The sequence below is a fragment of the Bos mutus genome, chromosome 9, assembly GCF_027580195.1.
Source record: "Bos mutus isolate GX-2022 chromosome 9, NWIPB_WYAK_1.1, whole genome shotgun sequence".
In the NCBI taxonomy this organism is placed as follows: Eukaryota; Metazoa; Chordata; class Mammalia; order Artiodactyla; family Bovidae; genus Bos; species Bos mutus.
The window spans coordinates 28,398,751-28,420,851 of record NC_091625.1 but is presented as its reverse complement, the minus strand read 5'-3'; the positions used below and the strand labels follow the sequence as shown (position 1 = coordinate 28,420,851).

The following is a 22,101-nucleotide window of genomic DNA, read 5'->3' as shown; positions in this document are numbered from 1 at the left end:
GGTGGGCTGCCATCTATGGGGTCGCACAGAGTCGGACATGACTGAAGCAACTTAGCAGCAGCAGCAAGCAAGTACCTTGAAGGATTTGAGATTTAACCCTTCCTGCAAGCCAACAAGTTAGATGGCCACAGTTTCAAGGATGCAAAACTCCTGGGTTACAGATGAAAGACTCAGACTCAGCAAGCGGTCTGAACGTCAGCATATTTGGGGCTGGTTTTCTGAGGCCAATTCCCACAAGCCTAAGAGAAGAGTTATATTTGCATACCCAGTGGGTGGCCTTACAGGAGAGTAACTCTTGAGTTGAAGGAAACCAAATAAATCTGCTTTGTTCAGGAGGGAGACAGTATCTTCTTCCTCTAAAGCCCTAAGCAAACCAGTCCTTCCTTCAGATGGAAGTACCATCTGCAGCTTCTAAGGCTCTTCCAAAGCTGCTCACTATGCACACAGCCTTGAAAAGATGGTCTCGAAAAAAGGATAGTTAGTGCCTTGATCATAAGACATGAAGAAACATGAGACCCATGGAGAACTGTGTCTCCTTATTGGTGATAGTTAAAACCTCTCTATGCATTTGATATGAATCATTTTCCTCAGAAATTGAAAGCTGACTACTGTCCTACACTGAAATTTTCAATTTTTTTGGAAATAGGAACCCCAAAATTTTAACAATTCATGTTGCACTCAGAATGCTTTTGAGAGTCATAAACACATAAAGTCCTAGAAGGACTTTGAATATATATAGTGCATATATATATATGGATATATATATATGTATGAAGTGAAATGAAGTCGCTCAGTCATGTCCAACTCTTTGCAACCCCATGGACTGTAGCTTACCAGGCTCCTCCGTCCATGGGATTTTCTGGGCAAAGGTACTGGAGTGGATTGCCATTTCCTTCTCCATATGTATCATATATATATATATATTCCTTCTCTATACTACATATTTTTTTATACGTATGCACTATATATATATAGTGCATACATATATGAAATATGTAGTGCTAAGTCATTTCAGTGGTATTCCATTCTTTGCGACCCTATGGACTATAGCCTGCCAGGCTTCTCTGTCCATGGGATTCTCCAGGCAAGAATACTGGAGTGGATTGCCAAGCCCTCCTCCAGGGGATCTTCTCACCCAGGGATCTAACCCTCTCTCTTAAGTCTCCTGCATTGGCAGGCGATTTTTTTTTTTTACCACTAACACCACCTGGGAAGCCCATATATATACACATATAGATGTGCATGTTTATACAAATGATGCTAAAGCTGAAACTCCAGTACTTTGGCCACCTCATGCAAAGAGTTAACTCATTGGAAAAGACTCTGATGCTGGGAGGGATTGGGGGAGGAGGAGAAGGGGATGACAGAGGATGAGATAACTGGATGGCATCACTGACTCGATAGACATGACTTCAAGTAAACTCCAGGAGTTGGTGATGGACAGGGAGGCCTGGCGTGCTGCGGTTCATGGGGTCGCAAAGAGTTGGACACGACTGAGTGACTGAACTGAACTGATACAGGTCTGCCACCCCTCTTTCTCTTTGTCAGCACCATCACCTTGAAAGTAATAACAGAAAGCCTGTTTATTAATCTGAAGATTCTAATAGTCATAAATACAACAATGTTTTCTTATCTTCAAGACCACCCATCCACAGACTCTAGGACCATGGCTCACACCCAGTTCAGTTCAGTTCAGTCGCTCAGTCGTGTCTGATTCTTTGCGACCCCATGAATTGCAACACGCCAGGCTTCCCTGTCCTTCACCATCTCCCAGAGTTCACTCAAACTCACCTCCATTGAGTCGGTGATGCCATCCAGCCATCTCATCCTCTGTCGTCCCCTTCTCCTCCTGCACCCAATCCCTTCCAGCATCAGAGTCTTTTCCAGTGAGTCAACTCTTTGCATGAGGTGGCCAAAGTACTGGAGTTTCAGCTTTAGCATCATTCCTTCCAAAGAACACCCAGGACTGATCTCCTTTAGAATGGACTGGTTGGATCTCCTTGCAGTCCAAGGGACTCCCAAGAGTCTTCTCCAACACCACAGTTCAAAAGCATCAATTCTTCGGCACTCAGCCTTCTTCACAGTCCAACTCTCACATCCATACATGACCACAGGAAAAACCATAGCCTTGACTAGACGGACCTTTGTTGACAAAGTAATGTCTCTGCTTTTCAATATGCTATCTAGGTTGGTCATAACTTTCCTTCCAAAGAGTAAGCGTCTTTTAATTTCATGGCTGCAGTCACCATCTGCAGTGATTTTGGAGCCCCAAAAGATAAAGTCTGACACTGTTTCCACTGTTTCCCCATCTATTTCCCATGAAGTGATGGGATCGGATGCCATGATCTTCGTTTTCTGAATGTTGAGCTTAAAGCTAACTTTTTCACTCTCCTCTTTCACTTTCATCAAGAGGCTTTTTAGTTCCTCTTCACTTTCTGCCATAAGGGTCGTGTCATCTGCGTATCTGAGGTTATTGATATTTCTCCCAGGAATCTTGATTCCAGCTTGTGCTTCTTCCAGCCCAGCGTTTCTCATGATGTACTCTGCATAGAAGTTAAATAAGTAGGGTGACAATATACAGCCTTGACGTACTCCTTTTCCTATTTGGAACCAGTCTGTTGTTCCATGTCCAGTTCTAACTGTTGCTTCCTGACCTGCATACAGGTTTCTCAAGAGACAGGTCAGGTGGTCTGGTATTCCCATGTCTTTCAGAATTTTCCACAGTCTGTTGTGATCCACACAGTCAAAGGCTTCGGCATAGTGAATAAAGCAGAAATAGATGTTTTTCTGGAACTCTCTTGCTTTTTCGATGATCCAGCAGATGTTGGCAATTTGATCTCTGGTTCCTCTGCCTTTTCTAAAACCAGCTTGAACATCTGGAAGTTCACGGAGAAATGGAGTAGCCATCATCGTCACAGCCAGTGGAGCTCAGTAGATATTTGTTGCATTGAGTTAATCTGAACTCAGGACCCCATTGGACACTCTATAAGCCAAAAGTTTATAAAGTGACAGGCTCAGTAATACATGCTGTGCTTTGAAAATACAAGGCATTCATTTTTCTCAAATCCTTAGTCATCTTAACCTCATCGGTTCAATCATGATGATTCTAGTATACAGATGTATCAAACTGAGGGAACTATCAAATGCATCTCCAGAAACATGTTTTATTATGAAATGTAAGTCAAAGAGTGCCTGTTTTTCCTTCTTCTGAAAACGGGTCCCCCCACCCCCACCCCGGCTCATTTCCATCCTCTTCCAGAGTTTGAAATACTATTCATATAAGTTCCTCCGGAGGCTTAATCATCAGCCCAATGCTGTGGAACCACTCTGGTCTTTTCTAAATTCAACATTTCTGTCAACAACAAATGCGGAAAGTACAAAATGTTTCCCTACTTCTTCCACATCAAAATTACCTCCTACAGGAACTAGAAAATGTGTCGCTGAATTACCATCTACAACAGCCACTCGTCGCCGGGCAGCTCAAGGGTCTTGCACACAAAGGGTGAGAAAGGGTCGTGGGGAGGCTGCGGGGCGTCGCTACCCCGCCTGGCCCCGCGATGCCCGTCCCAAGTAGCCGGCCCGGGAGTTGGGGGACCAGGAGCGGGCTAAACTTGGGGCTCGGGATATTTGAATGCCACGGAAATTGCGGTCCTATCCAAACGAGTCGGGGCGAGAGGAGCGGAGTGCGTGCGCGAGCTGAGTGAGTGCTTACGTCGCAGCGAGATCTGTGCTGGGATAATTAGAGAGGAGTTGGGCTGAGCCGAGTCCTCTTTTAGCAGCGGCAGCCGGAGCCGCAGCAGCAGCAGCGGCCGCCGCGGCAGCCCGGAGGGGCGCGTCTGACTTCGGCCGCCCGGGCGCGCACAGGGTGAGGGCCCGGGGCCCGCAGCAGCCGCGCCCTCGGCCCCAGCGGCTCCGAGCGCACAAAGGCGGCGGCTGCCCCGCGTGGCCTCCTCCATCCAGGCGTTCGATTCTCGCTCCCTTCCTTCTCTTCTCCGGCAGGCGAGAATGGCAGGGCCGGGTGAGGACCTGGGACAGCGGTGACCCTAGCTCTGGTCTCCCCCCAACCCCCATCCCCCAACCCCTCCCGCGAGGAGAGGAAGCGCTGCTTGCCGACGATGTGGTCAGGGCTGCTCCCAGTGCGTCTTCGGCCCGGGTCCTCGCTGCCGTCCCTCTTCTCTGCTCGCTCCATCCCACCGAGAGGAGTTGATGCTGCGATCGCCGCCGCCGCCTCCGAAGCCGCGGCTGATGGATGCCAGGGAGTGCCGCATTGCTTAGCGTCCCCGCCTCCGGGTTTGCTGGTAGGAGCCGGCTGCTCTTTATTCTCTCTTGCTTTGGGGCATTGTAGAAAAGGTAGAGATATTTTAATTTTATCTTCCACTCCTCTTTCCCACCCTCTCTTCCCCCCAGCCTCGCTTTTGAAACGTACCTTTCCGGAGAGATAGCCCTCCCCCCACCCGCCCCCCTCCGCAGCAAGTCCGTTGAAATAAAGGGCTAGAGGCAGGCAGAAGTTGGTGGGGGTGGGGTTGGGGGGGAGCCCACGCGGGTGCTAACGCCACCAAAAACCCTTCTGGTGTCTTAAGAGATCACGGAGTATCCAGGAGGGGAGGAGGGAAGGTGCGCTCTCTGCAGTCGCCACCTAATTGGATCCTAATCGTTTTCAACGGAATCCCACAAATGTCTTGGAAATAGCATCTCTGAATAAGTAGGAGAAATAAGCTTCGTTCCCCTCTCTTTCTCTCTTTTTTTCCTTCTGGCAAAGACGCTCTCTCCCCCCCGCCCCGAGCTCAGCGCGCTGAAGAGCCACCTTATTATTAATCAGAATTTCCATCGTTATCCCTGGCAGGAGCATCGTTCAGTAGGGACCGCAGAAGCATCAGAGTGCTGGGGCTGAGATGTGCGTGGGGGTTGTTTTTGTTCCATCTCGGAAGAGAAGAGGACGGTACCAAGATCAGCACCCCCTGTGCAGGGTGCAATTAGGGGTGTTTTGTTAGGAGAGAGAGAGGACAAGAAGAGGGGTCCTGGGCCACCGGAGGGCCGCATCTCTTTGGAGGTAAAGGAAGAGGGAACCAGAGCGGGACGTTGTTTTTAAGGAGGGGTGGGGAAAGAAGTTCCTATCTTTCAGAGAAAAGGTGCAGGGAAGCAGGAGCAACAGGGTAGTTGATTGGACACCAAGACAAATCATTTCCTGTAAAGAAGAGGAAGCAGGCAGCAGGGAGGTCTGGAGGCTGGAGTGTGGTGGTGGCCAGGGCCAGCTTGGTGGTGGGACAGTCAGCAAGAGAGAGGCAAGGCTCAGGAACACGCAGGACAATGACTCATTTACAAGCAGGTCTCTCTCCTGAGACCCTGGAGAAAGCCCGCCTGGAGCTCAACGAGAATCCGGACACGCTGCACCAGGACATCCAGGAGGTGAGGGACATGGTCATCACTAGGCCAGACATTGGCTTTCTCCGCACAGATGATGCCTTCATCTTACGCTTCTTGCGGGCTAGGAAGTTTCATCACTTTGAGGCCTTCCGCCTCCTGGCCCAATACTTTGAGTACCGGCAGCAGAACCTGGACATGTTCAAAAGCTTCAAGGCCACTGACCCTGGCATCAAGCAGGCACTGAAGGATGGTTTCCCTGGGGGCCTGGCCAATCTGGACCACTATGGCAGGAAGATTCTAGTCCTTTTCGCTGCCAACTGGGATCAGAGCAGGTAAGTCCTAAGTGCAGTCTTGTGCTGGGTCTTCTTTTACTCTCCCATTTTCCAGAAGGTATCCTGGCCAGTGTCACCGTTTTACTGCTTTGAGGGTACTGTTTGTTTGGCTCTTGAGAAAGAGAGAAACCTGAACTAAGGCAAGAGTTTTTGGTGGCTGCCTTGAGGGGTGGCGGGGGCTTTTATTTTTACAGTTGAAACTCTTACTTCACTAGCACCCTTTTCTACTGGAGATTTAAGTATATCCTGAACCTTATTATTGTGCTGTGTAATCTAAATCATTTGGCTTCTAAATAAAGCTGCTACATTTTTCAGCTCCTGAATAAGTTTACTGTTCTGTGGAGAAATGAGTTTGAGAATAGAGACAACTTTCCCTCTTGCCTCCCTAAAGAAATTCTTGTTTGTTTTTTTTTTCCTAAAGAAATTCTTAAGCTAGATTCATCATCACCACCCTCCTTCCCCTCCATGTCCTCCTCCTCCTTTGCATCTCTCTCTCTCTCTAGCACTGCAATGTTATTTTATTTTTTAAAAAAGAGCCTGGCATTCAACCAATATCAAGTAGCTTTATTGCTTGGGAACTTTTCTGCTTGGTGATGTGTAGATGAAGGAATAATGCGATGTATGTCACTTCAATAAAGAGGAAGAGTTGTCCCCTCTGTTGCTGAGCGTGCTGCCGACACCGAATAGGAAGGCCGACTGGTGTGGTTGTTCTACACCTGTCACCAATCTAAAGAATGTGTTTCCTGTCTGATGTGATTTTTCATCTTTTGGAAGGAAGTGAAAAATGTTCAGATTTGTCAGTTGGTAGACTTTTTTGAGCTCTCTGTCTTTTTAATAGAGGAGAACTAATATTCTTATTTCATCTACATGACAATAGAAAATAACAGACAATGACTTCTCCTTCCTCAGTCGGGGGAATTATTTTCTTAGATTGAAAGATATAAGAAATTATAAAAGACTCTTGTTGGAAGGTAGTTTCAATTAAGTTCAAAGTTAAATAAATTTCATGAAACTTAAAAATGTTACCAGAATTATGAATAATAGGAAGCCTATTACGTTAAAACATCAGTGTATTTTTAGTTCTGTGAACCGTGATTTTTGATGCATCTGGTTAGTTTAAACCATCTCTGAAGCAATTTTAAAAGACTTTATAGTTACTGGGAAGCCTTATAGATCTTACAGATCTCCTATGGCTTCTCAGAGTCTTGGGATCTTAGAATGCAAATTAATATTTTTAACAGGTGTTTAACTCTTCGATTGGTCTCCTATTCTCTTTAATTTTAGGTTGAGAACTACTCTAATTCCTTTTTAAATAAATAAAAAGATAAATTACTACCTGAAGAATCATAAAGCTAAGACACTCATTGAAGGAGTTAGCCATTGAGGTGAAATGAAGTTCTCTTTCTGTTTGTTACTTTGGTTATTTATAGAGATTTTACTCTGCTTTTTATCAGGTAGCAAAGTTGAAAGTCTCATGAAATGCCATCTTTGACCACAATTTCTCTTTAAAAAGTTTTTATTTCATCTAAGGAGTACATTGAAGATTTATGCAAACCAGTTATTGTGTAGATCAAAGTTGAAAAAATTTATTCAAGAAAGAATCTAATATTTCATATGTCAGTTAGGCAGGAACTTAGTTTATTGAGCTACCATGGAGTGGGAGCTGTGGAAATGGTATGTTTAAATATGTGTCAGAGTCTGTTAAAGATATCCTTAGGGAGGCAGATAGCCCTTGGAGACATAAATCTACATTAGACCTATTTTCCTTTATTTTTATAAGTGGTCTAATATTCACATTGATTTATAAACCTAATTAAGTTGAAAATCACTTGTAGTTCTCACCTATATGAGAAGGTGATTATTCTGGATTTACTAAAGAAACTATGTTTTAGTTGTCTATCTCATGCTTTCATATAAAGTATAAGTTGCTAGTAATCAAAATATCTCCCTAGAAATCTACAATGGGAGGGGACTTATTAATTGATATATAGAATTATTTCTTTAAATCAACATATGTAACATTAATGTATATGGGACATTAAAATGAAAAGCTATGTCCTGTAAAAATACCTTACAGGATCTATAGACTAATAATTGTGAATTCTATTTCTAAGGTTTAAATGAATAGGTATGATCAAGTAATAGTACTTCAAGGTCAAAATGTATACACGGTATTTAGAGCTTGTCTAAAATTCAGTTGAGTTTCCTCCTCCTATATTCTTTTAAAAAAGTTCCCCCTTGCTTCTCCTTGCCTCCTGCCACCCCCATCCCAGATCTAAGTATACATATGGAGCTAGTGGTAAATAACCTACCTGCCAATGCAGAAGACATAAAAGACATGGGTTCGATCCCTTGGTCAGGAAGATCCCCTGGAGGAAGGCATGGCAATCCACTCCAGTATTGTTGCCTGGAGAATCCCATGGACAGAGGAGCCTGGAGGGCTACATACAAAGGGTCACAGAGAGTTGGACATGACTGAAGTGATTTAGCAGCAGCAGCAGCAGTGGATAAACAGCTCCATCCTCGTAGTATCTTCTGTGAAGCTTTATCATGGGGACATGTGCATAAGGACTGTCTCTGCCCTGCTCTGAAATCAGCAGGACAGCTGCCTTTCTGACAGTACCAGGGTGTCACCAGCCCTTTTCCTGCCTTCTGCCTGAATCCTTTTCCTTCCTTCACCATACATCTTCAGGGCTTATCTGACCTGACTCCGACAGAAGTTTCTGCCACCTTCCCTCGATGTTTACCTTGTGATTGTTCTGGTAGCTGGATATGCCATGTGCCAGGTTCTCTTGCTCCCCATCCCTCCCCTGTTCTGTGAGTCAGGTGTTCTCCCCTTCCTGCTCTGATCCCTCCAGCCCAAACAACCTGGGTCCCTGGAGAAGACTGCACATCTCAACATAATTCTAGCCATCTTCCTTGAGTTGTTCAGTGAGTTGTCTGGGTTTCAGTAACTTAAAAAAAAAAAAACAGTTTTAGAAGAAATAGAATTGTTTTAAAGAAAGAATAGGTGGGAATTGATCAGGGTTACATAGGGAAATTCTAGAAATGAGGTAGAAGAAAATGCATCCTCCCCTTTTATTTCCAACTTCTCAAAGGGGATAAGCAAAATATTCTTTGTGAATTTTGAAAAACTTTGTAAAGACCCATGAAATAATTGATCTGTATAACAAAAAGCAAAAACAAAACTAAGCTTTGTATTATAACAGGACCTAAACTAGAGTTAATGTTCAGTATATGTTTGTTGAGTTGAATTGAATTATGCATTTTCTTTAAAAAAAGGTTTCTAAGTAGGAAGTTATCTGATATATACTTTCTCTTATATTAAATTTTTAGGACAGTTTTCTGTGCTTCTCAGGAGACTGGAGACAGTAAATACATGTGAGATGGTGACTATAAATAAAATAGTCTCTTCCTACTGCAATATAATGCAGGTCAGTTTCAGGTTATTGCAAATAACTGGACCATTTCCAAAGCCTTTACAAGAAATATGGAATTGTCGGTAAGACGAAGGTATAATATTTACAGTGTGCCCACCTAATAAAAATAAAAAAATAATCGAAATGCTGAAATGTCAAAATGACTTTCAGCGTGGTTGTGGTTCTTTTTAAAAAAACATAGAACAGGTTCAGATGATTTATTACATTTATTGAGCAGGCTATCCTTGGAAAAGATTCACATAATCTTATCTTCTTTCTTTCAAATTGTCCACCATAATTTCTGAAAGCAAAAGTAGATTCCACGAAATTAAAAGCGATTGAATTGATACCCTGCAGCACGATGATGCAGTAGTCCTCCATGCCTGACATGGTGTCTTGCTGTCCTGAGTGACAGTACCCTGCTTCACGACTCAGCAATACCTTCGCATTTCCCACCTGATTTCATCAACAGAATGTGATGATAATGTACCAAGAAGCTAGAGCAGATTACACTACCTTAAGAAAGGAAGTTTGGAATGAAAGTAGATTGTGCTCTAGACCCTAGAGCGTGAGAGCAGGTATCTGAGAGGTTGAAATTCACTGGCATGTAGTGATTGGGAATGTTCATGAGTAAATTGTCTCACCCAAAACATAATGATAACATATATTCTGATAATTGGCCTGTAATTTGTCAGTTAGCCTGCAAGTGGTATGTCACATTTGGTATGTCACATTTGTTGCTGTGGTTTAGTTGCTAAGTCATGTCTGACTCATTCCAACCCCATGAACTGCAGTGCACCAGGCTTCCCTATCCTTCACTCTCTCCCTGAGTTTGCTCAAACTTATGTCCATTGAGTTGGTGATGCCATATTTAATCCAGCAGACAACCATCGATTTGGAATCAGATTAACAACCACTAGAAAACAATTAAGTACAGTGAAGTTAATGATTCTAATATAGTGGCAATTCAGAAAGCACTGACCGTCTTGCAGCATGTTTGGCTTGTCATAATGGACATTGATTATCACTTTTAGTACTGAAAGTTTGAAAGGGCTGGAAGACTGATTGGTGAGACCATGCTAAGATCCTCTAACCTGTCCTGGAATTTGCCTGAAAAATGTGCTATTGTCAGTCTCTTTGTTCCCACAGTATGGCTTTTTCATACAAAAGAAAATATACAAATGGCCAGCTGTTTGAAGCTGTAGTTTGAATTATGATTATATTGTAATTTATTGGGCTTCCCTGGTGTCTCACATAGTAAAGAATCTGCCTGCAATGCAGGAGACCTGGGTTCGATTCCTGCATTGGGAAGATCCCCTGGAGGAGGCCGTGGCAACCCACTCTAGTATTCTTGCCTGGAGATGGACAGAGGAGCCTGGTGGGCTACAGTCCATGGAGTCCCAAATAAAATTATTTGGCCAACCTTCAAAATGAATGAAGATTATGATGATGGTAGCTTAAATTTTTTTAAAAAATAGCCATAGACTATACATATTTGTTTTATTCTCAGCCACAAAGCTTTACTATTCTGTGAAAGTGCAATAAAATAAAATAAAATAACTAGAAATAGATTAAAATAGACAAGCAATTAACTAGATAATTACAGAGAAACACTTTTACTTGGTAATTTGCAAAAAGCAAGCCAAAAAAGAGGTTTAATTTTTTGGACTGATTTTTCAAGTCTTCCTGGCTCTGTTTACTAAAGTATTTAAATATTTCTCAACTTTTTGTTTCATGGTAGGGTCGGGATTCCTTAACTTCAATATCCTAGAGGCACTGCTGTGCTGTATTACAGCTAATTTTAAGATTGTGCTCAGTAACTCAGTTGTGCCTGACTCTTTTGTAAACCTATGGGCTTTGGCCCACCAGGCTCCTCTGTTCATTGGATACTCCATGCAGGAACACTGGAGTGATTTTCCATTTCCTGTTCCAGGGAATCTTCTCAACCCAGGGATTTGAATCCACATCTCCTGCATCTCCTGTATTGGCAAGTGGATTTTTTACCACTGAGCCACCTGGGAAGCCTGATTTTAAGATTAGGTCAGTCCTAGAAATGGCAAGTATGGATTCCACGAGGTTTCTGTCTCAGCAGAGCTTCTGTATTGCTTCCTTATAGGGATGCTCTTTAAACAAATATTCTGGGAACTGCAGCTTATTTCAAAATATGCCCTTGGTTCATACCATGAAAAATGAAAGAGAAAAATTATTGTCCTGAGAAATGTTATCAAATACTGGAACAAATCTCTGAACAAAATAGGACAGTCTCTAAAAACTAGGACAATTATGCAGTAATTAGAGAAATAACCCTGAAATAACAGCAATGACCAGGAGTGCCAGACTTCACTAGGACCTTGATTGGGTCTGGCCCCAACCAGGCCGTTTTCATGTTTCAAATATGCAACTTTAAACAAAGTTGAAAAGAAGCAATGGATTTGGTGTTACTATAGTGCTCTGAATGGATGCTTCAAAAGAAATCTTTAAAGATATTTTAAAACATGAGCCAACAGTTAGTAAATTCACAAATTATCCTTAGTAAATTACTATATTTCCTCCATTCTGAGAAAAAGATTGAGCTCTTTTACACCACTGAAGGCAGGTATATATGTGTATACATATATATATATATATATATATATAAACAGTTAATATAGTCATTAACATAGTCAGTGGCCCTCTTGATGTGAGGGAAAAGATGTCCTTGTGTGTTGGCTGGATCTTTACAACATCAAGTAAACTGTGTGAATAGTACTTAATTCAAATCAGTGTTTTAAAAAGTATACTTTTCCCCAGCATTTGCTACATACTTAGAATTTTAATAGGTGCTAGGGGCAAAAAAAAGACACATAGCACATTTGTCCTACCATCAAGGAACTTACAGCCTCTCTGGGAAGAAAAACATGAAAAGCTAAATGACTATCAGAGAGATAGTGAGTGTTTAATGAGGATACTGCTGCTAGTGCTGAGAAGTCCGGGCAGACGCGGTAGCAGCCTGCTCTGTGTTGTGTGGAAAGAATACCACTTGTTTGGGCAATGTAATTCAACTTTTACTTTTTCATTTTAATTAATCCATTCATTTTAAAACACTTTTATACAGTATGCTATATTGTAGTGTATGTCATATTTTATATATATTATATACAATATTTTATATATATATATATACACAGACACACATATATATACATGTCATATATTTTATATAACGTATATATTTTATATGTGTCAGGCACTATTCTAAGCACTTTATAAACATTCATTTATTAAATCTTCTTCACAATCATGAGATAGGCCCTGTTAATATCCACATTTTGCAGATGAGGAAACCAAGGCACAGAGCAGCTAAGTATTTCACCCAGAACTGTACAATGAGTAAGTGAATTGGTCAAACTTGTTTTGTGTGTACAGATAGTGAACCAACATAAATCTGGGGAAAAAAACAAATATATCAAAAAAAGCAAGCTCTGATAATTAAAAAAATCCATCTATGGCTTAGAAAATCTTGATTAAACATCAGAATGTAGACAATTAGGCACAGAAAGTTAAGTTGGTAGAATAAATATTCTTAAGACAAAGACTGTACTAAGCAGCTAAGTAAACAGAGTATTTTGCCCTGAGGAAGAGTTGCCTTTCCAATGTTTGTATTTTTTTTCCAACACGACTTCATTCTGTTTTATTTCATTTTGGTGGCAGTAGGTGCACATTTTTAAACTTTTTTTTTTCCAAAGAAAGACATTTTTCCTCTGGATGTTTCATTTCCAATTATTTTCTTGTTCTCACTCACCTATGTTTCCATAGCAGTAAATTCTGGAAAACACTCAGCAAGGCTGAGACAGCTTCATATGCCTAGTGATGATGTGATGATTTTGGATTTCATATTGCCTCCAAGGTTTGTAGACTTAGCGTCTTCCCATTCTGACTCAAGATGTCTTGATGTTTTCCTTCCGCCAAAGCCCCTTGCTGGGACCAGGCTGGAGCTGCCCTGATACCTGGCCTGGTGCCATGTTGGTATCGACTTTCTGATCCTTCTTCTGATGTACATTATGCCACTGGCACATAAAAACACAGAACAGCTATTCATCAAACTCTGTTCTAGGTCTTGGCACCGTAAGGAGTGGAGAGCTCTGTGGTGTCAGAAAAACCTAGCTTCTCATCTAGGCTTCCAGTTTTACTCTTACAGTGATTTCAGAAAAACTCTAAATTCTCTGAGACCTCCTCTGCGTCTTTATCTTCAAAATAATAGGAACTAAGCCATGCACAGAGACTTTGGGCTTATTTTGAGATTAAGATAATGCTTTTGAAATTGCTTTGGAAATCTTAAATGGTTACACAGATAGAGATATTATTATTACCACTCAGTAATATAAAGCACCTTGATGGATTCATCAACTTTAGCACCAATGATACCCCAAGGCATTAATGAAGGTAATTCTGCTCCTTTGTCTCTCCCTGTACCACCTTTCTAACACAAGTGCTTTAGACATTGGGAAATGTGGCTTAATGAAAGCTGAGGGTTGGGGGCAGCCTTAATGAAGAATTTAATAATGGCTGATTGATTTAATGACCAAGGCAAGCTGCTTGCTGTTGTGCTGCTCAATGTGATGCCAAGATGCTGGTTTTTCCATGTCAGGCTAAAGAAAGGGCTGGAGAGTAGGAAGGAAACGACCTGTTTGTGATTTGTGTTGCTCTTTGCACTGATGGTCAGCTCTAGTAGGGGATGTGACCTTGTGAACCCCAGGAGAGTAGCACAGGCCAGGAAACTCCCCAAAACCTTGCAAGGTCAGAGGCAGGAGAAGAGGCTTCCCTGCTCTTGATCACCCAGATAGTAAAAAAAAAAAAAAGGACAATTTTTTTTTTTTTTTTTTTACATATTGTAGCAGCTTTGATTTAAGAGCAATGGTTTACATAGTCCCAAGTTGTAAAATCCCTTACTGGTGTCATTGTTTCATCATCTCCAAGTCGATTTCGGATGCAGACTTTACCCAATGCTGCTTTGGGAAGCTCAGTTAGGAGTCAAGAGCTCCATTAACATGTTGGTTTATTGTTTATGGCTTTCTTTCAACATAGAAAGGAAGAATAGCAATGGTGGATCTACTATAATTGGGGTGTAAACCTCAAATATGAGCTTTAGAAATACTTACTGTAGTAACATCTAATTTGTGAAGTACAGCAGTTAGAAAACAGTTTTAACAAGGATAATGAAAGTCAGATTCCTGAAGACAGAAAATTCATAAAATACTCCATTTCTTCAGAAGATATTTTGGACTTTGGCATGTAATAATGTTCTGCTTAGGAATAACCTGCTGAGCTGCTAATGGTAGTAATGTGACATGTTTGACAACAGAGGATCGGAACATCAAGAGTGGTTTTGACCTGCCCTTTGAATGCCGTTATTAATAGCTAGAGTGTTTTTTATATTTCTTCTATTAAATGTATAGTATATAACATATACTTCTAATAAAAGAAATATAAAAACACCCCAAGCTAACTGCATTCAAAGGGCAGGTCAGAAAAGAATCCACCTGCCAATGCAGTAGATGCAAGAGATGAGGGTTTGATCCCTGAGTTGGGAAGATCCCCTGGAGGAGGAAATGGCAACCCACTCCAATATACTTGCCTGAAAAATCTCATGAACAGAAGAGCCTGGAGGGCTAAGGTCCATGGGGTTGCAAAGAGTTGGACATGACTATGTGATTGAGTGCACGCACAAACACACACACACATTAATATAATTTATATAAAGATCATTTAATTCTCTTTTTGGAAGAAGATATTAAATTAAAAAAAAAACATTGGTTAAATTTACTCTATTGATGATCCTGGGATTTACCTTATTTTATTTCCTTTGGAATAATGATATGCATGTAAGTTTTTCTCTTGATTTGACACAGTTTTGGAAAACCATACTTAAAATGTGTTATTTAAAATAAATTGCCTCTTATTTTCAGCCCTTACTGGTGTCATGGTTTATTCTTATTATATACAGTGCATCATTCTTTCAAAGCTGATTTCAAATTCAAGTTTTACTTAATGCTATTTGGTATTCTTACAGGAAAATCTAAGAATGATCATAATGGGAGGAAGTTCTAAGTTGGATTGTTCTAATTTTTAATTTTTTCAACCGTTATTATTATGAATTTCAAAAATTAAAGTGAGTGTTTTTTTAGAGGGGGCTCTAAGTTTTAACCAAGCTTCCTCGGTGGCTCAGATGGTAAAGAATCTGCCTGCATTACACGAGACACAGGTTTAGTCCCTGGGTTGGGAAGATCTCCTGGAGAAGGGAATGGCAACCCACTCCAGTATTCTTGCCTAGAGAATTTCAGGGACGGAGGAACCTGGTGGGCTAAAGACTGTGAGGTTGCATAGAGTCAGACATGACTGAGCAACTAACACTTTTCACTTTAAATTTTAACCAGAAATACAGTCTTGCTGCTCCAAACTTTTCAGTCTGTGTAAGTTCATAGGGGTTCTGGTCACAGTACTGTGTTAGGCCATTATATTTAAAAAGGAGATGAGCTGGCCATGAAGTGACTGATAAAGGTGTTCAGTCATTCATATTTTACAGTTTTAAAGACAGATAAGTGGCAGAGCTCTACAAAAAGTTTTATCTTATAGACTTACATAGTATTTGGGGAATGCCATATCCTTGCTACTGCTAAGTCGCTTCAGTTGTGTCCGACTCTGTACGACCCCATAGATGGCAGCCCACGAAGCTCCCCCGTCCCTGGGATTCTCCAGGCAAGAACACTGGAGTGGGTTGCCATTTCCTTCTCCAATGCATGAAACACATAGCCTGTATACTGTCCAGAGATTTAAAAATAGTCTCTTGATCTTTGCCTTTAACAGTAGCAGTAAGCTATCTAAAGATTGTCTTTACTTTTTAAGTAAAATTTACAAACAAATATTCTTTAGTTCTGATTACACCCTGCCTAGTGCACTGTGAGTGTGGTCACCAGTACAGTGAAGAGTGTGCTGTGTGTGCATTCCAACAAACCCTTCTTGAACACACTGTATACTTAGCATTACTCACATGCTCTCACCTGAATCATATCTTTGACTTCCCTTCCTATTCCCCCTCCTCTCACCTGGCCACTGCCAGTGAGTTGCTGTGAGATAGTCATAGACACTCTCATTTAAGGAACTCAGCCTCAGAATGATAAGTCATTGACTTGTCCAGGGCCACACAGCTAATGAGGAACAATGAAGAGATTCCATCTTGAAGTCTTCTGACACCAGGCCCTTTGCTTGATTAATGCTGGGACCCTAAAGAGATTCTATTCCAAACTACTGATATTACAGATGAGGAAATGAAGCCCAAAAAAGTGAGAAATTGCCTGAGGTTTCACTGTTAATTTTTCCTTCCTTTCTGAACTACTACGATTTCTCCCTTTTCCTCCAAATATTTTTAGAAGTAAAAATAGAACTGCTCCCTCACATGTGCTCATTGTCTCAGACATCTTCCTGGTGAGCCCATCACTTCCACTAAATCCCAATGATTTCAACTCCCAATCCACCCCCCCCCCCCACATCCCACCTCTCCCCTGATATCAGGATCTCTTTCTCTAGCTTTTCCTGGACACCTCCACCTGAATGAGCAAAAAAGTAAACTTGAAAGCAGGGTGCTAAAAAAGGAAAATTGTTACTATCTTCCATAAATGTACTAATTTCTCTTGAAATGCAGGGCTTCCCTCTTAGAACAATTACCTCGTTTTCCTCTCGGCTCTGATTGCATTACCTCCTTCACTTCTGTGAACATGGGATTGATATGCTTTTGGTTCTGGAATGTTCAATTTTGAGCTTTCTCCTGAGTTTGAAATTTACTTTCTCAGATGTTTACTTGATATATCTTCCTGGGTATACTACCCGTTTCTCAAATACAAGCTATTCTATTCCAAATTCTACATTTCCAGCCATCCTTAACAGCATCCTTTTTTTGCATTATTGATTTTGATGAAAGATTTTACCATTTGATAAATGGTAAAACCTGAAGTACCATTTACTTTAGATAGCTTACTGGTACTGTCAAAGGCAAGGATCTGAAACTAGAATCTGTGTCATCTTTTACTTTTCCCTCAATCTTAGCCCCCACATCTAATTAAGTATTAAATTTTCACAAGTTTACTTCAAACATACTTGTCAAATTTGGCTTCTTTTCTTCTTACTTCCACTGCCTTTGTTGAGACAATGCCGTCGTGTACAATTAGTGTCTTTGCACTCGAGCTCTGTTTTACGAGAAAGGAAGAGCATTTATTGGATTTTTACAGTGTGTCAGGGACTGTGCTAAGCTGCAAGGTAGAAAAAGATAAAGACTCAACTCCTGAATGTGGGTGGCCTGTGTAGTAACAGGCAGATACATTTTCCCTTTTCCTTTCATTGATTTTACTGATTTTCCTTTCTTTCTACCCATCCCACCTTTCCTTTTTTCTTTTCTTTTATCTTTATGATATAAACTCAGTCCAAGTAATTAAAATCGGTTGACACTTTCAACCACAACTGTTTACACATGGTGTTGTTTATTGATGAAACTCCTTCAAATCTCATTCTCAAATTTTCCACATGTGACGATATGAAATGTCAGTACTTTTAAAAGCATTCCTGAACTATTTAAAAGTACCATGCCTAGTTTTTAGGGAATAGTACATTTGCTGAAAATGAGATTTTGTAAGGTTATAAGAAGGCCTGCAAAGAAAGGAAATGATTATAAAATATGAAACAAACTGTAGAATTTTCAAAAGCATTGGAATTTGTTTTGGTAGAATGCATGTTAAGTTCTAATATGTCCCCTGAGTATAGTGAATAAAGTAAACTTCATCTTAGAAGATTTGTAAACAAAATATTTTCCTTAAGCTTTCTGAGGTATTTTAAAGGCAATTTTTAGTATGCTAAAGACATTCCATAGTTTCTACAAATGGTCATTCTACATTCTACAAATGTCAGATTTAATGCAGTACTTTTCTGTTGCTGATAGGTACACGCTGGTGGATATTTTGCGTGCCATCTTACTTTCTTTAGAAGCCATGATTGAAGATCCTGAGCTTCAGGTGAATGGATTTGTTTTGATCATAGACTGGAGTAACTTCACCTTCAAGCAAGCTTCTAAACTGACACCAAGCATGCTGCGCTTGGCTATCGAAGGCCTTCAGGTAATGATTTACAGATTGCCGAGTTTCTCAGTCTCCCGTGTTTGGCTTATCTCTAGTAGAGTAACAGGATGTCTTACTTAAATAATAATAATAATTAAAAAACAGTTTTTAAGCACAAACACTGAAACACTAACAAGATAAAGGATCATAGAAGAAAAGCTAGAAGATGTGGGCCTTTCAATGAAGGGAATTTTGTGGTACTTGGCAAAGCCCTCACTATGTCTAAACGTTAAGTGGATGATGAGCTGAGATTTTTATCTGGCTCATCAGAACGAAATCTGGACTTTAATTATTAGCTATTTAGGTTTTTGTTTCCCTTTCTTTTTCTGTGTATAGTTGTTAATTAGCTAAATGTTTGCTTCATTATTACGTTTAACCTGGTGAATTTGGGGGATGATTAGCAATATCTTCATGTGGTCCGACAACTGTTGGAAAGCCAGTCAATCAATATGTATTTTCATGCCTAAGATGTGGAATCACTGTTTTGAATTACTTCTTTAGACTTAATTTGGATTTTTGTTACTCTTTTTTTGTGGAGGGGCCATCATGTGGAATTGACATAGGAATGGTGTGTCTTCCAGTGAATGACATTTACCTGGTTGCAGATTATGAAATAGAAAATCAATTATTATTTAGTGGCATGTTATAAAGCTAATATTGACAATTTCTTTTTAGCTTTTAGGATGTCCTTCTTCTACTCTCTGCTGTCTGCTACTTTATATATAATATTTATGGAATAAAATTTAAATTCTTAAAAAGATTTGCAAATTAATTCTTAAGTGATGTTATTCAGTAATTATTCTTAGTGTGTTCAACGTGCATTTTAGAATTTTGAAGCAGTTAAATTTTTGTAACTTTTACCAATGAGAATATCATAAAATAACTAATTTTATCCTTGTCATTCATTAGGCCAGGATGTTAGTTCTCTTTAAGTCAAATAACTAAAATTATCTAGAGCTTTCAGTTCAGTTCAATTCAGTTGCTCAGTCATGTCCAACTCTTTGCAACCCCATGAACTGCAGCACACCAGGCCTCCCTGTCCATCACCAACTCCTGGAGTTTACTTAAACTCATGTCCATTGAGTCGGTGATGCCATCTAGCCATCTCATCCTCTGTCATCCCTTCTCCTCCTTCATTCTTCATAATAATTTCTGACTGTGTCTAAAGGCACCTAAAGTGATGGATGATGACCCCCTAAAATAGGGTCACTTTTCCAAGCAGCAGGGCGTCCTAACCAAATTGAATTCACAGTTTGGGTTTTGCCTCTGGAGTGAATAAAAAACTGATTTTTTTATATGAATATGTTTTTCCTGATGCAGGCTTCTTGACTTGCTCGTGGTGAGTCAGCCTTGCTGCTACCTTATCTTGAACAACATTTCCTTTTTAACTCCATAGCGATAGTTAATATGAGTTGGAGAGAGGGCAACACTTGGAAATGTGTATATCAGGTAGAATCAGTCCTAATTCTGCCCTATTGCCAGCAGCATGTAAAGTGTTCTTCACAGAAAAAATTAGTTACCGCCAGCATATTGCTTAACACAGAATGGTAACTTAGCCCTTGATTATTGTGATTCCAGTTTCGCTGGCAAGAAGCATAGGCTAGGCCTTCAGCACATGAAGAACTGGAAAACATATTATTTCCAAAAGATTGAAAAAAATCACCTCAAGGATAGGCCTAGTATCTTGCTATTTACTAATATACACACTTTACGGAGTCATTTAATAGTAATAAGTCACCACTGGAGAAAAAAACATGCTTGGGAGCTTGTACATATTTGGGAGCTTCCCATGACTCATGGCCCCAATTAGGACTTTTTAAGTGCTGAGAGTCAGCACAGCAAGAGCTACAGTCAGATTCAACATCTGTGCTTGTGTCAGAGAGGGAAATGGTCCCCTCTCCCTGCAGGGATCTCTACTGAACTTCCTTGTCTCTATCCACCATCACTCTCCCAATTCCCTTTCCTTGCTACCAGGACCCAGACTGCATAAGCAGGCTTGATTCCTCCTGGTTGCTGATTGGGAAGCCACTTAAAAGAAGGGAACTCCTCCATGGGAATAAATTTGACGTGTTACTACTTTTAAACTCAGTTTTTCCTTGGTTCAAATTAATTTCTTTTTAGTTTAATCTTTTCTTTTGGCTGCGCTGGGTCTTCATTGCTGCATGCGGGCTTTCACTACTTGTGGTGAGCCAGGGGCTATTCTTCACTGTGGTAGCTTCTCCTCAGATTGATTTTAAATGCTCCATATCTATATCTGTGTCTGTGTCTATATTGGTATCTGTAAACAATGGTGATTCTGAATAGGAATGTAAGATGTGCTAAAAATGTTCCATTGTGACATGTGCGCTTTCATATTCAGTTTTACATACGAAAGTAACATTTTCTGACTTTTCTAATTAAGACTGTTTTATTTTACATTTACTATGTGAGAAATACTATTGTATAATGAGACATGTTTCATGCAGAGCTTGAATAAACTTCTGAGATAACGTAAGATCATAAAATATTTGAAGTAAAGATACATATACACAATTTTTGATTGTTAAACACAATTATCACTATCACTAAGATCATCACCACCACTACTATAATAAACCCCTTCCGATTAACCCAATCAGAGAAATTAAGAGGTAAAACTATTTTTAATAACTCAGTGATCATTTATATCATGCTATCATCCTGCTATAATATTGTTACTTTTACTTGTTGTTTAGTTGCTAAGTCATGTCCAGCTCTTTTGTGACCCCCATGGACTGTAACCCACCAGGCTCCTCTGTTCATGGGGTTCCCAAGCAAGAATACTGGAGTGAGTTGTCATTTTCTTCTCCAGGGGAATTTCCTGAAACAGGGATCAAATGTCTCCTACATTGCAGGTGGGACCACCTGGAACACCTACTTTATCAAGCATAAAATATATCCTGGAGAACTGAACCCAAAGTAAGAAAAGCTATCAGTGGGTCTAATGCCAGGGAGGAAACTTGTTTTAATGATGTATATTATTGAGATGTTGCTATGTTTTGAAGAGGGCCTATCTCTCACCCTTTTGAGGGGACTATGTAACCTGTCTACCCTCACCAATCCCCTTTTTTCTCAAGTATTTTGAGTGACTCAACTGGAGATAGCACCTTATACTTTGGATAAAATATGTAGGCTATTGCTATAATATCCACCCCTGTTCACAGTACAAGGCTATAGAGGCAGACAGACCTGGATTTGGATGGCAGCCCTGCCACATATCAAATATTTGAGCAAATTACTTAACTTGTTTGGATGTCAGTCTATTCATTTGTACTAATTTTAAAGTATTAAATTAGAAGTGATACATCTTGCACCTAGCAGGTGATATTAATGATCAAAGTAATTGATGTGGATAAGCTCATTTTTCAAGTGGCATTTTTTTCTGGATGTGTGCTGATTTTCTCACAATTCAGTGACTACCTTGACTGTGAAGACTTAAAGATGATTGACTTTGGGAATCTGAAAAATATCATACTTTGTCTTAAATGCTCAGATTATAGATGCTCAGATTACATTTTTAAAAAATCGCTTCACTTTGTGGTTAAATAGCATCTAGATATTTTCATAGCAGGTGCCAAATAATATATTTTTTCTTGTTGAAAGCCAGGCAAAAAATGAGGTTTTTTTCACCTGGTAAAAATTAATCTTTGTTTCTTTAGCAAGAAGCTCCAGCACAGTTGGAATGGTGGTGATTGTAGAGATAATTTTGGCCTTAAGGGATGAACAAGAGTTTGCTAAGTGGGTAAGGGCAGGAAGAACAGTTTGGACAAGGAAACTTTAGGGAGGTAATTTGAACAAAATGAAAGTGAAGTCACTCAGTCGTGTCCA

The 22,101-nt window shown here is 40.3% G+C and overlaps 1 protein-coding gene across 1 annotated transcript in view; it reads left to right on the top strand.

Moving 5' to 3' along the window:
• The first annotated feature begins 5,307 nt into the window (after positions 1 to 5,307).
• CLVS2 (clavesin 2) overlaps positions 5,308 to 22,101 on the top strand; it is a 76,762-nt gene continuing 59,968 nt past the window's right edge. The window contains exons 1-2 of the mRNA XM_070377105.1: positions 5,308 to 5,696; positions 18,081 to 18,255. Of these exons, the coding sequence (XP_070233206.1) occupies positions 5,308 to 5,696; positions 18,081 to 18,255 (564 nt within the window). The remainder of the gene's footprint in view (positions 5,697 to 18,080; positions 18,256 to 22,101) is intronic.